We start from the raw sequence: 16,543 nt of genomic DNA, 5'->3' as shown, positions 1-16,543 counted from the left end.
ATGTGGGGCTGGATCGAACTCACAAACGAGATCATGACCTGAGCCGAAGTGGGATGCTTAACCAACTGAGCCACCCAGGCGTCCTGCTTCCTATTTTAATCGAACTTTTGCAATTCAGAGCAAAGCAATTCTGAGTCACCAACTTTAATATTTGTCTGTTTTTCCTAAAGGATCTTCAGTTATTAAAACTTTCAGGGGCAGGCGGGCAGGACAGGTGTCAGTTGTCATATCAAGGTCGTATCAGTTCTTTTCATTTGTTGTCAGCATCCTAGAAGTAGGTTGATTTTGAGACTATCCATTAATTACTTCCTTATTTACTTTGAATAGGAGTATGCTGTGAACTGCCATGTTATCACCTGGGAGAGGATTATCAGCCATTTTGATATATTTGCATTTGGACATTTCTGGGGCTGGGCTATGAAGGCCTTGTTGATCCGTAGTTATGGCCTCTGCTGGACCATCAGTATTACCTGGGAGCTAACTGAGGTAAGAAGGGGTAGCGATCAGATAGTTTACATGTAGGAGGAAGGTTGTCTGTCCATTAATAGTCAGTTAATCCATTCTCCAGCCCCTGTGGTACAAACTATGTTTAAACCATCCCCTAGAAATATTTGATGCCTTTGTGGCAGTTGGGGGTGGGGTGTGATTCCTTATTAACTTAAAATGTGTCTCTTGTCTCACAAGTCTTAAAGAGAAACCAATGAAATGAAGCAAAAAAGAATGATAATAAAATCCTCAGTGAGACTGAGACAGGTACATAGTAATGAGGATATCTGCTTAGGGGTAAATAGGTGGGTTACCCACTAGTTAGTTTCTGGTTTTGGACAAATAGAATTGTGTTTATGAATTACAAGGGCACCCAGGATATTTTGTAGGTGAAAAATGGATTCCTGATATAGCTCTGTTGTCTCAGGAGTCAAGTTTGTCTCATTTCATGAATGAAAGAGATAATAGTCTTTTAAAACTATTAGGAAAATGATTTTGGGGGAACTTATTTATTGTTCAGTTATGATAATCATTCTTCCTCAGTCCCAGGGAACAAAATTTGGCCATGTGTGCAGTATATTTCTTGATGCCAACTATTGTCTCGACCCCAACTTAGGGAACCATGCCAGCCAGATCTAGCTTCCGTTAATGTGCCTCTCACAGCCCAGGAGGCCAGAAGTCTGAGTTCAAGATGTTGATTGGTGCCCTTTGAGGGCTGCGAGGGAGAATCTGGCGTAGGCGTCTCTTAGCTTCTTATGGGTTGCTGGCCATCATTGGTGTTTCTTGGCTTGTAGATGCATCACCCCGATTTCTGCCTTCGTCTTCGAGCCGGGTTCTCCTTGTGTGCATTCATGTGGTGTTCTTTTTATAAGGACACCAGTCACACTGGATTAGAGGCCCACCCTATTCCAGGATGACCTCATCTTTACTAATTACATCTGCAACAACTCTCTTTCCAAATAAGTTCATGTCATGAGGAACTGGATGTTAGGGGTTCAGCAGGAGGATTTTGAGGGGACACGATTCAACCCACAGCGGTACCCAACACTGTACATGTATTGTCTCCTAAATCCTCCCCATAAACGTATTCCCAGTGGACAGATGAAGGGACCAGAGCCTAGAGTCTTGCCTCCTTAGGTGAGCCAGTAGGATTCCACATGTGCTGGACTCCAGGTGCACAGCCCACGTTCCTGCTCTCATGCCACCTTCCTCCGAGTTCCAGGCATCTTCCTGACTGTACTGCCGTGTGACCCTGTGCAAGGCCCTGGGCTTTTCTCAGCCTGCCTGCTTCTCTCCCCTCATACTGCAGATGGCCTCTGGGCCTTCCTTCTCTGTTCCTCTGTGTCCTCTAGACTCTTGCAAGCACCTCTGCTCCGTCTAAGTCTTTCACGACCCTGCTCTGCTCGCATCTACCCTTCTGTCCTCTCTTGTGTGAACTACTCGCTTCCTCCCTTCACTGTCTTTTGCCAAAGTGATCTTTTTCACACCTCGATCCAGTTGCGTCCTTCCCCAGCTTAAAACTGTAGTTTTGTCCATTGCTTTTAAGACAAAATCCAAACTTCTGGACCAGCCTGGGAGGCGTGATGTTAACTGGCCCCAGCCCACCTGCTTGCGACCCTCTCCACCCTGCCATCTTGCTCCAGCCATCTTTGCTTTCCTCTTGTCAAAGAGTCCGTGTCTTTTCTATCCCAGAGCCCACCGGCAGGCTGGTCCCTCTTCTCCCTGCTCCCCCTGTGCTCCATGTTTATACACCTGGAAAGAGAGTACCTGGGCCTTCTCCTTTGAAATGCCCATCATATTATAGGTACTTATAGTGTCTCTTTTCGGCTAAGTGTTCAGCCTCAAGAGGGCAGGGCCCATATCTGCATAGTCCCAGATACTCTGCCCCACAAGTGGTAGGTTCTCCCCAAATTACTCATGAGTGAATGAGTCCAGCCCTCTCCAGTTCCTCCTGCTCAGTTCTGGACAGATGAGGGAACCGGAGCCCAGCACCTTGCTTTGTTAGGTGAGCCAGGATTGGGTTCCAGATGTGCTCCTGCTAAGATGTGCAGCCCATGTTCTTGCTGCCCTACCACGTTCCCCTCTGTGAGTTCCAGGCATTCATCTGGACGGCCCATCTCACCCCCAGAATCTGGTCCTTTCCAGGAAAGCTCTTCAGGCTGAAGCATGTCCTCCACACCCCACCTCCCTGCATAGTCTTGTTTCAGCAAATATGTGTTATCAATTTCTGTTGAAGTTTCTCTCTTCCCCTTGTACACACCACAGTTAATGCCGCATCTCACGGCTGGGGACCAGAGAATACACTTCGGGGGTCGGGTCGCGCCTGGCTCACCTGAGGGAGGAACGCAACTGCAAGCCTTCACATGCAGTAGCTGTGCTGGGTCTTCTTGGCAGCAGGCACATTAAGAAGGCAAACTCCATATATGTGCCTTGTCTTACAGTCTACAAAATGCTTTTGTGAACAGTTTTATTTTGTAGTATTTGTTGTGTTACTTCAGAGGTTTGTGATTATGGGGTTGCCTCTTTCCAGAGGATTTCCAGGTACCGTCTTTGTCATTTCAGACCTTCTAGAAATGGGCCTTCACACAGCAACATGTGCTGCTCTGGACGCAGCTGATAGGCTGTTTGTTTTGGACGAAAGGATTTCCATAAGAGATTTTTATTCCACCCTTGATCCTGCTGTTTCTGGAATGCCCTCAGTCTTCATCTCCGTCTTGAAACCAGTCATCCCTGTCCTTAACGACCTCTGTCCCAATAGGTCTTGCCCCAGTTGCCATCTGTCACAATGAATCTCTCTTTTGTCCTCACCGTGCTCCATTTATGTCGCCATGGTAACATTTGCCACAGCCTACCTTATTTTGTGGTTCTGCATAAACATCTGACTCCGTCCTGCCCTTGGGATCGAGAACCGTGACTTTATTTTGCCTCACCCCTTGCACATCATAAGCACTTAATAAGATGATGATTGTGAATCAGTTGTCATAGGGTTTCCTGTTAAGCTCTCCGTTTCCCACCTCATGTCATCAAAACCTAACCTTTCTCCTTTTATAGCTTCCTTGCTGTTTTACCTAGATATCTATGGGATAGTTCTAAAACACACAGCTTGAACTCTCAAGCTGCTAATTTTGAGGACTATGCCAGTGATCTGTTGGCAGGTATGAAGACTTTTCTCCCTTTCCTTTCTTAGATCCTTGTCTCGCTGTCGTTAGCCACGGTAATTCGTCAGTAGTATTTTTCAGGAGGGGTTACCTTGTCTTTAAAGCTGTATGTCAAGAGAAGAACTGTTTGGATTCATAAAATGTATAAACTTACCACAGCATAAAAAACAAACCCAATTACAGGCCTTGTTTTGATTTATGTGTTTCATACATTGGGAAAACCTGTAACGTCAACGACTTCTCCTAAAAGAATGTATTAAAGGGAAGTATATCTTTCTGCAGTTTTGTTTTTAAAACCGTGGTCTCGTGTGTCTCAGCTCTTCTTCATGCACCTTCTGCCCAATTTCGCTGAGTGCTGGTGGGACCAAGTCATCCTGGACATCCTGCTGTGCAACGGCGGTGGCATCTGGTTGGGCATGGTCGTTTGCCGCTTTTTAGAGATGAGGACCTACCACTGGGCCAGCTTCAAGTGAGTCACCTCCCCTCTGGACATTAGTCACAGCCTTGCACAACGAGGACTAAGCTGCTTTAGTAGCAAGCACCTTCAGTATGGTCTTTGACGATAAGAAGTAGATGACACATTAGTAGTTGAAACGCATGAATGATTATAGACCGTGTTGCAGGCATTCACCCAGATGATGCTAAACCATTTATGATTTCATTTCTCTCACATCCATTTTGTTTTCATTCTCCTGCCTCAGCCTGCATGCATACTGCCCTCACTGGATTAGTTAGTCCCCTGTTCCCTGGTTACCCCCTGCAAACCACCTCACCCCGCTGCTTGAGGGATCTTTTTAAGCGTGTCAGATCCATCATGTCATTCCCCTGTGATGGCTCCTCCTGGTCTTTGGGACAAAGTGCACATTGTGGGCTGGGCAGGTCCAGTCATTCCCTCCATGCCCCCTGGGTCTCCCAAGGTTCTGAGCACATGCTCCTCTATACCTGGGTTTGACCCATGTTCCCGTGTGCCAGGCTGACAGGTCCTCTCCTTTCCTACCTCGACTACCTTGACACCTCTTCAGGTAGCTGTCTCTGACTTTCTGATGCAAGTTGCGCGTCCCTCCACTGTGCCTCCAGGGGGGACAGCACCCACTTCTATCATTCCTTGTCCTGCCTCCCTGAGCTCTCTCAATTTGACTGAAACAGGAACTGTGCCATTGAAAAGGAGGAAAAGAACAGCAGTGGGATTATGAAAGTAGTTGTCTTTATTGTGTTTACACCTTCATTTATTTATCAAACAAAATATGAACATTTTCCCACATCATTATATATTCTAAAACATGATTTCAAAGGGCTTCTTTATATCCCAACATATGGATAAATCATGAGGTATTTAACCAGCTCCCTTTTGTGGTCATTTGGATGTGTTTCAGAGTTTTCAGTTTTATGAAGGAAAGCTAGAGTGAACATTCTTGAACATGTATCTTTGTAGATCTTTTTTTCTCTATAAATAACTTTTTTTTGTTAAATGAGGGGCACTTGGGTGGCTCAGTTGGTTAAGCATCTAACTTAAGCTCAGGTCATGATCTCAACAGTTGGTGAGTTAGAGCCCCATGTTGGGCTCTGTGCTGACAGCTCAGAGCCTGGAGCCTGCTTCGGATTCTGTGTCTCCCTCTCTCTCTGCCCACCCCGTCTCATGCTCTCCCTCCTTCCCTCTCTCTCTCTCTCTCTCGCTGTCTCTCTCTGTCTCAAAAATAAGTAAACATTAAAAAATTTTAAAAAAACAAATAAGGGAAAATGAGTATAAGTCACAAAGAAAATGTCTCAGCGCAGAGCCCGACACAGGGCTCAATCTCACAAACCATCAGATCATGACCTGAGACCAGAGCTAAAATCAAGAGTTGGATGTTTAACCCACTGAACCACCAGGGTGCCTCTATAAATAAATTCCTAAAAGTGTAGTACTCTAATTTATATTCTCACCCTCATTCACTAATGTATATATGTGTCTATTTCACTATTTCTTTGAATTTTACTTTTAAGCCTTTTTTAATGTTATCACATATGTGATACTGAATTTCTAGTCCGTTTCTATTGTATTTTCCCTCCTCTTATTAGTGCTTTTTATAGGTTAAGGACATTAACACTTTGTCATAAATGTGACTTTATTTTCTGTTTTGTCATCCACTTGTAATTTTCTTTATGGTAGGTACTCCATTTAAACTTTAAAAGCTTTTCATCTTTTTGTTTAGGTAAATGTTAACCTGTATTTTCTTCCGGTTCTTTAATGGTTTTAATTTCTTTAATGGTTTGGTCTTTTATTATGAGTAACTTATTTAGTCTCTCTCACATTTAATGTGCTAGATGGTATGAGGGAGAGATTTCAAAATGTTTTTTGCAATTGATTAAGCCGTGTTCCCTATTCCTCTTTAAATCATCCTTTCTCTGGGTGCTGACTTGAAAGCACAGTTTTAATATATTTAAGACAGTAGATAATGGAACAAAAGCTGGAGCTGTGCTAGATGTTGCTGTAAGTCAGCTTTATAAGCAGTATCTCATTTGAGCCTTACATCAGTCCTAGGGGTTGACACTCCTTTTCTCTTCATTCTAGGGATGGTGACAGTAAGAACTAGGTTCAGTACTTTGCCTAAGGACACACAGCTAGCAAGCTGCTGAGTGTGAATTTATCTCTGGTTGTCTGGCTCTTTACACACTGCCATAATGCTTCCCTATTTTCATACGTTTATGCTTTAGACTCAACTTGAGAGTTGTTTTGTCAGGTTCCCACAACACAAGCCCAACTAAAAAGCAGAAATCCCATCGGTGCTTTTTTCTTTTAAGTGACGTCAAATATACAAATGAATATAAAGCTGAATTAACCCGTTGGCTGTACAGACAATTCTGACTTACAATGGTTTGACTTAATGATTTTTTGACTTTACAGTGGTATGAAAGTGGTACACATTCATCAGAAATCATACTTTGGATCTTGAATTTGGATCTTTTCTCAGGCTGGTGACGTGTGTAGGGTAGGATCCTCTCTTGTGGTGCTGGGCAGGGGACAGCCGCGGCTTACAGTCAGTCAGGCGATGGTGAGGGTCAACCACTGATGCACTCACAGCCATTCTGCACCCAGACACCCACTGTTTTTCACTTTCAGTACTGTATTCCACAAATTACGTGAGGTAGTCAACACTCTATTATAAAATAGGCTGTGTGTTAGAGGATTTTGCCCACCTGTAGACAAAGGTAAGTGTTCAAACAAGCGTAAGGTGAGCTAGACTAAGCTATGGTGTTTGGTCGGTTAGGTGTATTAAATACATTTTCATCTTATGATATTTCCAATTTATGATGGGCTTGTCCGGGCGAAACCCATCATAAGGTAACAGAGATCTGTAGTAAGTATTCCAATACTTGATCACGCTCTGTCCTCCTATTTATTCCCATATTCCTCTACCTCTTACCATATAGTTTGCTATTGTTTTCTTTTAAATACAGGTCCTTCATAGTTCTTGTTTCTTTTTGGAGAATCTCTATTTTTTGTCGCTCTTGTGCCTCATATCTTTTTGCTGCAAGATTTTCTCAGTACATGCCTGTTGATGGGTAGGCGAGTGGATCCTCCTCTGCCGCAAAAATAAAAGACCTGACTTGTTCGCTCTTGTGCCTTCAGCACTTAGCACAATGTCCAAGACATAAAGGCACTTGATAAAAATCTTTGTCGAAATAAAGAATCTTTACCAGTTACTAAATGCTATTTACCTTGGATTTCGGCTCCTGGTCTAGCAGGAGAAGCTAGAATACACAGCCAACTGTGGTGCTCATGACGGGAGCTTTCCTCTGGCAGGTGCCCTGAGCCTGACTGTTCTCACGTGTAACACGTAGGAATCTGCGTTCCTGTCATGGGAGTGTGAAGTTTTTAACTGAGTGATTTTGTAGGATTAAAATGAAGGAGGCTTAGAAATTGCTGTTTGTCATCCCAAACTGTTCATTTATCTTAGGAAGAAATAGGACGAAGAAATGGTGTGGGTGACCTCTCTGTTTAACTAAAATGCCCTGGCTTGGGAGGGTCCCCGGGTGGCTCAGTCTGTAAAGCATCCGACTTCAGCTCACGGTTCATGGGTTCAAGCCCTGTGTTGATCTCTGTGCTGATAGCTCAGAGCCTGGAGCCTCCCTCTGTGTCTCCCTCTCCTTCTGCTCCTCTCCTGTTTGTGCTCTGTCTCTCTCTCTCTCTCTCTCTCTCTCTCTCTCTCAAAAAATAAATAAACGTTAAAAAAACAAACAAAAAAAATGCCCTGCCTTGGGAAATATAGAGTGGGTGGGATCATGTCCTTGTGGGCGTCCTCATTTTCACTGGCCTGGTTCCAGGGGGCTGTTACTATGCCTCAGCTTCTTTTGTCACCTGTTCACAAGTTAAGGCCTCTCCTGGCTCTTTAGTGACCTGACCCCTGCCCTGTGCCTGTCATCACTGAAATTTCCTATCGAGGATACATCTCTCCGCACTCCATGTAAATAGAGAGATCATTGTTGGGGAGATGGTTCACCCAGAAAGGAATCTTTTTGTCTTGAGCATTTGTTGTAAGATTGTCAGTGCAGTTTTTTTGGTTTGTTTCTCTTCTTCCCCTTCCTTATCTCTTTGGATTTTCACTGGAGCCATTCTCTTCTTACAGAGACATCCACACCACCACTGGTAAAATCAAAAGAGCCGTGCTCCAGTTTACTCCTGCTAGTTGGACCTACGTTCGATGGTTTGACCCCAAATCTTCATTTCAGAGAGTGGCTGGAATATACCTTTTCATGATCATCTGGCAGGTATTTTTTCAGATGCCCAGAAACGGGGGGGGGGGGGGGGCGGGGAACAAAAGAAAAGCAAAAGCAAAATAAAAACCATTCAGGAATTTAGAGTTAACATTAGTTGACGCTGCTTACCAGCTGGGTGGTTCGGAAGATAGAAAATCCTGCAGCTTACATACAAAAAATAATTAAACAGAGCAGTGTTATTATGCCCAAGGCCTTGCTTCATCGTAAAGACATTTTCAAATATCTTTCTTGGAGTTGGAAGTTAGAAAATGCTTACAGTTCCCCAAAAGAAGCTTTTGGTCACAGCATCTGTTACCCAAGTTGTTAGGCATCGGATAGATTTTCAGAGGGATCATTTTCAGGACCAAAGGAACAAATACAAAGGGTTTTTCTTATATTTTAAGTTTAACGTTTACTTTTTAAAATTGGGCCGCAGCTGTTACCACCTCAGGTAGTTTGTAGAGAGCTTCGTAAAGAAGGCTCTACTATGTGTGGGGCCCTGGGTCCTCCAAGAACGTGTTGTCAGTGGAGAGAAGGTCTCCTTCCAAGCAGCCCACTACGTGATTCAGGCAGCCAAGGGTCTTGGAAAAAGATTACTAAACATCTCTGTTTTCTAGAGATAGCCTTTTGTGTTGATCCTCCTGTGCCCAAGTTAATCATTTTACAACTTTGGGAGACCAGCTTTTGCTTGACGGGTGTTTCAGAATCATGAGAAATTATATTTTGAACACAGGCACGAAATGCTCCCAACATAAAAAATGAGCGTGAGTCACCTTTAAGACAATTATCCTTGTCCACATGTGGAGAATAATATTGCTCATCTCAGCAGGTGGAGTTCACGGATTCAGAAGTGGATGTGAATAAGTAGTCACCATGGTTTGGGGAAGTCAGTCTGATGAAAATGGGAGTTTAAATGGGTAGGGACTAAGTTTTTCCTTATCAGAGCGATGTCTGGGAAGGTGTAGGTGTTCCATTAGTATGCGAACTGAGGAGGAGGTTGGATTGGTCCAGGAGAGACCGGGTGTGCTCCTAGAATGGCAGCATTACACGGAGCACACTTCTCACACTCACTGAGCTGGGACCAGCTTTCCATGTGTGGCATTAATTAGTGGACCATTTTTTAAATTTTATATCCTTGAAATCAATGCTGTGGGAAAAGACACATGTCTCACGTCACTGAAATGAACCTGCTGGTCCCTGCGTTCTCCTTTCCTAATCTCTGCTCCTTGCTGAATCTGGAGGGGAAATGCAGGAGATGGGCTCAGCACAGACCACATCCTGGCTGGTCTCTCCTGTGCTGCCACGGGTTCTTCGTGTGATGAGCTGCACCAGGATGCTAACCTCAGGGAAAGTACCACTGGCCATAGGTGAAACTTGAACTGACCCTTCGCACCCACTTTTAAGAGCTGCCTTTGATCAAGGCGTGTGCTAGATAGGTTCCCAGTCATTTCTCGTTGACGTATCTCAAGCTTCTTTTGGTTATCAAAGAGCTCACTTTCCTACAGTGAGACTTCTTTTAGATCTGGCCTGATTTCTGTAAGGCTGCAGAGGTGTTCCATGGTGTATATTTGTTTTCATGATTTCTGCTGTTCTCAGAACATCTGTCTCCCGACTATCCCAGCAGATCACACGGGTGACCCAAATGAGAGCCACGCACCAGGAAACCTGACAAATAGCTGATTCCACCATATACCCCTTCCCTATGCCAGCACCCGTGATCCCCCAGCTGGTTGGTGCCCATATTGTACTGGCTGTTACTTAATTTAAATACAGCCGTTCCAGTAGCAACTTGGAGGACCCCATAAATTTTCTGAAAATGCTTTAAACATACTAATTATTTTTTAGAATGTCCATAACAAGGAATTTGTTGTTATGACTTAGCATGCAGTATCAGGTTGACTAATGCATCCTTCTTTTTCAGCTAACTGAGTTGAATACCTTCTTCTTGAAACATATCTTTGTGTTCCAAGCCAGTCATCCATTAAGTTGGTGTAGAATTCTCTTTATTGGTGGCATCACGGCTCCCACAGTGAGGTAATTCTATACAAGCCTGACTGTCATTTGAGCGCATTAACTTGCTGTGCATTCTCCTGTTCAGCATAAGGAAAGTCACATATGTTAGATTTTCCAGGAAAATATTAAAGAATTATACATCTGAATACGAAGAAAATGTTTTGCTCTCAGACCTCAGTAACATGAAGTGAGAACACCACACACACCATTATCTTCAAACCTTTTTAATAATCTTTCACTGCTGTTCTTTTTCCCCCCCTTTAACATCCTTTAAAAAAAAAATGAGTAGCAGTGGTGCTGACTTTTTTTTTGTTTTTAATGAGGTGATCAAAAAATACAGAAGTTTTAATGTTGGATCTGAAGTCATAAATGATGCTATTTTAGAGCCAGTTACTTTCCTTTTATCAGCATCCTTCCTGTCATCTTCCAGGACAAGTGAGATAAGCTTAGATATTCATGCTGTTATGCTTCTGACCTGGGTAGGGCCCCAGAGGTGAGGTGTGATTTGGTGACTGTCGCTCATGCAGACTGATCCCAGTGCACATCAGAGACCAACAGTCATTTGTTTCATTCCTCCTATCTAGAACTAACAGCATTGGGGTTTTACAATTCATGTGAAGCACCGCCATTGATTCACTAACAACACCAGAGGTATCTGCAAAGTTACAAAGATACAAATAGATACTAAGCAGCTACAAGAGTTAGCTTCAGAAGCTGTAGCTGTAGAATAACTTAATTCATCAGTTTCAATGTGCATGCAAACCACACAAGCAGAGGGCCTCACTTGCCAGGAAGAGTCGGTATTCTCCTTGGTCAAACCTCTTCTGTCTTCATTAATTATTACAAAGAGGAAACAGATAGATATAGATAACCATCTGTATCTATATATATCTCCTCCCCTTGCCTCCCTCCTCCTGTGGCGCAGATCCCGGATTGAACAAACCAAATAAGATAGAGCTGAGTCCTGGGAAGTTAAGACCTAAAATTCCATCTCTTGTTTTCTTTAAGGACCAAACCGGAAACCCACTAGTTGGTAGGCAGGCAGAGTTTTGACACGTTACAGACCAATGGTCTGTTGAAGTGGTTTTCTCGTAAATGCTATTTTCCCTTGGTGGGTTGGAGCCTCCCTTTCTCATTTAAAATTTAATTTAATTTGAGGCTCACAGTTATTTTCAAGAAAGATTAGCAGCAGCTTTTTCATTAATTTAGGAGTGATCAACAAAGTCAGTAAGTGGGGAAAGAAATCGCTTCTATATAAAACAGAATCACAAATCACATCTGATTTATCATGAAATTTCAATATTGCTAAACATTTCAAAACAAAAACCAGAGGCTACATGTCCAGTGTTTTGTTTTATTTTATTTTATTTTATTATTTTTTTTTATATATATTTTTTTAACGTTTATTTATTTTTGAGACACAGAGAGACAGAGCATGAACGGGGGAGGGTCAGAGAGAGAGGGAGACACAGAATCTGAAACAGGCTCCGGGCTCCGAGCTGTCAGCACAGAGCCCGATGCGGGGCTCGAACTCACGGACTGCGAGATCATGACCTGAAGTCGGCTGCTTAACCGACTGAGCCACCCAGGCACCCCTCAGTGTTTTAAGTTTTTGAGAGCTCCTTAAAATTTCTGCCCAACACTGTGGATTTCTACGTGATTTCTTTTTTGTTTAAAAGTCAGCCCCTTTTCTGTGCTCTCATACCAACTTGAGGCATTTCCTATGTAAGAAGATGCTTTGGCAAGCTACTTGGGAAGATGGAAGTGTTCTAATGGGTTCTAACACGGCCACCCCAGGTAGCAAATGGCAGTCCCTAAAAGGAGAGAAAGCTTACAGGCTTTCGGATAAATAAATCATACGGACCACATCTCCATTTCCTTCCCTCTTGATTCGACTCTCCTGCTTTGCGAAGAAGCTTGACTGAACCTTCTCTTACTCTGATAATATCAAGTACAGTGTAAAGGGATGGCCACAGTTGGAGGGAAGAGAAGCTGAAGTGGTAAAAACATACTAGGCCATGAAAATGTGAAGTGAGAGGTAGACCTGAATTCTTCATGACTAGAATTCTTCACTCAGGCCTTTGGAGTGAAAAGATGATAGTTTGTGGATGACCTTCAGGTATCCATGAGTCCCCTGCAACTTAATGCAACATTTTGTGTGTTTGTGCCCCTTATTATAGGTTTCATTAAATCCTCAAAAAAGTCTGTGACCTCCAAAAAGATGATGAGCTCCTGCTTCAGATGCTACCTCTGAAGGGACGAATTGGGTTTTGGGGGTGGTCATGAGGGTCTAAACGTGCACTGTCCTAACAGCCACTTACCCTACCATGTGTGGCGGCTGAGCACAGGAAGTGTGGCCAGTCTGTGTTGAAATGTTGTACATGTTAAATACGCACCGGATTTTGTGCAAAAACTTAGTGCAGAAACCTTGTAAAATACTTCATTATAGTTGTTTTCAATATACTGGGTTAAATAACATGTTACTAAAACATCTATTATCTTGTTTCTTTTTGCTTTAACATGGCGGCCGGAAGATTTGAAACTGCATTTGTGGCTTGTATTATATTTACGTAGGACAGTGCTGCTCTAAGCTTTTCAACTCCATACCATTGCCTCATTTTTCTGAGCTCATCAGTAACATTCAAAGTCATTGGTATTGAGTGAACAGTGACCTGCATGCGGGATCCCATTCCAGTTTCTGAGAGCCAAAAGTGTGTGTCTGCCCTGCCCGGTTACAATCGGCAACCTTTGTCCTGGAGAGTGCCAGAGGAGACAATTCATGACAGTGTAGGTGACCCTCTGGAATCACTTCCCTGCAGAGAGACTGAAGCACCCATTCTGTCCCTGAATCAAAACTGCCTTTGTGAATACTCAGCTCTTTAAGCCATGCTCTCTCCACTCCAACCCAGCCCGAACTCTTCACCTTTTATAGGAATGTTCCAGCAGCCACTGGCTTCTCATTCCTTGACTAGAAGTAGACCACTTAGCCGGAGTATGTAGAACAAGGCGGAACATCTTTTATATTTATCCTGTCAAAGTGATTTAATTTTATGCTGACCCATTGATCTTCCAGAAGCTTTCATTGAATTCCATCTTTGTTCTTTCAGGCAGTACTATGCTTACCTCACTGACACACAGTGCAAACGCGTAGGAACACAGTGCTGGGTGTTTGGGTGAGTAATCTATTATTGTGGAGGCTTAAAAACCACTTAAGCCTCTAAATTTCCTTGGTTATTTCTTGACCCTGTATTAAGTGCCTTTCAGTACAATCTTCCTATGAAGGCTTGCTATTGTTTTGTTACATGTCTTTTCATTTTTAACATTCTTTTTTCTGATTTAAGTTTAGAATATTGTAGTTAATTGGCAAATTATAGAAAGAGGACAAACTTTTTTTTTTTTTTTTTTTTTTTACAAAAAGAAAGGAAATCAAAAGATATTTGCTGCATGGAACTCAGAGACCTTATTTTATGAAATAAATTAGATAGACAACGGATTGTTCGAATTCCCTCTAAATTTGGTAACAAGTTTGGGACATCATTTCATGATAGGCTTAGTGATGCTTTATGTTACTTTTACATCAAAAAGCCTGCTCAAAACAGCTGCTTGCTGCCTACCAAGGTATAATTTTATTGTTCCAAGGAGAACTAACATACAGCCACACAGTCACAATTTATTGTCTTGTTACAGATACAAATGCTATCTTAAAGTATTATTATTTAAATGATTTGAAAGAGACCATAGGCTAACTAGTCTAACCCTGCAGTGTTAAATGTGAGGCCATCTTCAGTGTCTCAGGTAAGTGGTTCTTTTGCTTAAATTCGGCCAACAATTTACCATTCCATTTAGCAGCCGAGGTTCTGTAGTTGTGTAGCACATCTGTGTGAAGTTAAGTCCCTGAGGTAGCTTAGACTCAAGACCTAATTTAGGTTCTAAATTGAGTGTGACAACGTAAAAATGAATACCCATAGTAGGCAAGAAGTTACTACTTTCAGCAGATTTTTAAGCAGAGTAACTTTTTTTTTTTTCCCAGTGAGAAGGTAATTCATATGTTTAGATTAGAACAAGTGGCAAAAGAAGAAACTAAAGATCATCCAAAGAAGTTAGCCCATCAGGGATCACTGTCCTTAACCTTTCTATGTTACTCTTTCTAAACATTTTCCTGTGTGGGTGTGTGTCAGCTCTCATTTCAGATTCTGAGGGCTTGCTCAAGTTAAAGATGTAGGCAGGCTTCCCCCTCCCACCTAAAACACAAAGGGCCATTGTCCTTATTTCTTATACATTCTGTGATGTAAGCTGATTTTCATACCCAGAGTAGCTTATGGGGTGATAACGTGGGTTGGCTTTCCATTGTTTAGTAATCTAGCAGGAGAGAGAATTTACACGTTTACCAGATTTCTGAAATACAGAGCAAAGGCCATGCGACCGCACTGTTGTAGTCACAAAAAGGAGGTAGACGGGCTCTCCTTACTGTCCCATCCAAGGAGGACAGGAAGCGTTGTTCTCGCACCTCGTCCACAGAGCGTCTGAGCCCTCCTCCACTGCCTATGCCTTCTTTCCACACTTAGTTTCCTCTTCAGACTCAGAAGTCCTTGCCAAAGCCTTATTCTGCTGTGAGTGCACGTATGCTCCACATGACTTGTCTCTGTTTTACCTGTTGAGGAAAAGGAGATGCTGATCAGAGAAAGTGGCAGTGTGGCAGCAAAGTTGGTTTCTAATCGGGCAGCCGAAAAATACAATCCCTAGCGGTGGGAGAAATGGCAAAGATAAACGGGGCTGGAGCGGCACAAAACGCTGCTGCAGAAAGTCACACGTTGTTGAAAAGGGCTCAAGTAAAGTAAAATGCAAAGGAGACATCACTTGGCTTATTGAGTATGCTCTCCGAGAATCGCAAGCTCCCAGAACGGTGGTATCAGGACACGCACCTTGAGAACTAGCTGGCCATGCCAGAAAGAACATTCCTGTCCATAAATCTCACACAGCCATCCGCCTGGGGGTGTGAGCACACGCAAGAGCCACCTCTCATCAGCCAGCGGCAGGGAAACACGGGGCCCGAGCTGTCTTCTCTCTGCAGGTTTGCCCCTTGGAGGCCACCACCTCCCCTCTTCTGCCCCGTCCCTGTTGCCCTCGTTTTGTCTTTTTCCCGTCTCCTAGTAGCTGTTTTATAGCTCCTTTTCACTAGTTTTGGAGCAATTTCAGGCTTCATTTAGCAAGGTGTGGAGGGGGGGGAATAGGAGCGCCCCACATAGCCACAGTCAAATTTTTGCCTTTGCGGAGGTGGGCGGGGGAAGGGAAAGGGCAAACAGGACCCCCTGAGGTGTCTGACCCACCATTCCATCTTTTTCTCCTGAAGAGAGCACTTTTCTTTTCTGTAAATGTTATACCCTGAAAGGGTTTGTATTAATTACTCGTGATGTAACTAAATACGGACTTACAATGTGGTCTCCCACAGTTGTACCATAAAACTGAGCTTTTAAGCTTTTTATACCCAAACGTGCCGTGCCCAGCGGAGAGATGGGACTCCATCCAGCTAGGGAATGGGAACCCCACCAAGGAGAAAGCAGTAGTGTGTAAAAGCTGGCCTCTTCTGTCTTTAGAAAGTCCCATTACACTACTCCAGCTCTGTGGGGGTGTTAGGCCCAGGCCGATATGAACAGATTCACCAGGGGAGCACTTTATACCATGTTTATCTTCGTCTTTCTCCCCACTCTGCCCTCATCATAACTGTTTCTGAACAAGAGGGAAGTAGCCTGATTTATAAAGAAAGGATTTTGATCGCATGGCCCTGAAGGAAGGTGTCCACGCTTTGGCCATAGCAGGAGTGAGTAATCACTTTTCCTTCCCCTGAAAGTACTTGGGTGGGGCCTTCAGGGGCTGGGTTGGGTAAGAGTCCACTGTTCCCCAGGGGCTCCAGGACCACGTCCGCCTCACTCTCAGAACTGTCCTTTGCTCCATGTTGTCCTAACCCAACTGGTGCCCCTTTGACGATAAGCCTCATGTCTCCAGTGCTCTGCTGCACTGTTCTTGCCAAGGTCAGTCCCAAGTCAGCAGGCCCTTCCTCTACCCACATCTCCCCTGTCTTCCCCGCGGCATCTGCCATCTTGAAACTGTTCCTTCTCGGTTTCCTCTGCAGGCTGTCCATTCCACATCAC

General features: G+C 43.6%; 1 protein-coding gene across 3 annotated transcripts in view; it reads left to right on the top strand.

Moving 5' to 3' along the window:
- Window positions 1-16,543, top strand: part of PTDSS1 (phosphatidylserine synthase 1) — a 65,056-nt gene that overhangs the window by 30,131 nt on the left and 18,382 nt on the right. For all 3 annotated transcript variants that reach the window (XM_030303739.1, XM_030303738.1, XM_030303737.1), the window contains exons 5-9: window positions 328-486; window positions 3,962-4,113; window positions 8,252-8,393; window positions 10,303-10,415; window positions 13,502-13,567. In XM_030303739.1, coding sequence (XP_030159599.1) covers window positions 328-486; window positions 3,962-4,113; window positions 8,252-8,393; window positions 10,303-10,415; window positions 13,502-13,567 — 632 coding nt within the window. The remainder of the gene's footprint in view (window positions 1-327; window positions 487-3,961; window positions 4,114-8,251; window positions 8,394-10,302; window positions 10,416-13,501; window positions 13,568-16,543) is intronic.

This window comes from Lynx canadensis, chromosome F2 (assembly GCF_007474595.2).
Source record: "Lynx canadensis isolate LIC74 chromosome F2, mLynCan4.pri.v2, whole genome shotgun sequence".
NCBI lineage: Eukaryota > Metazoa > Chordata > Mammalia > Carnivora > Felidae > Lynx > Lynx canadensis.
Note: the sequence above shows the minus strand (reverse complement) of the source record. Positions and strands in the feature narration are given on the sequence as shown.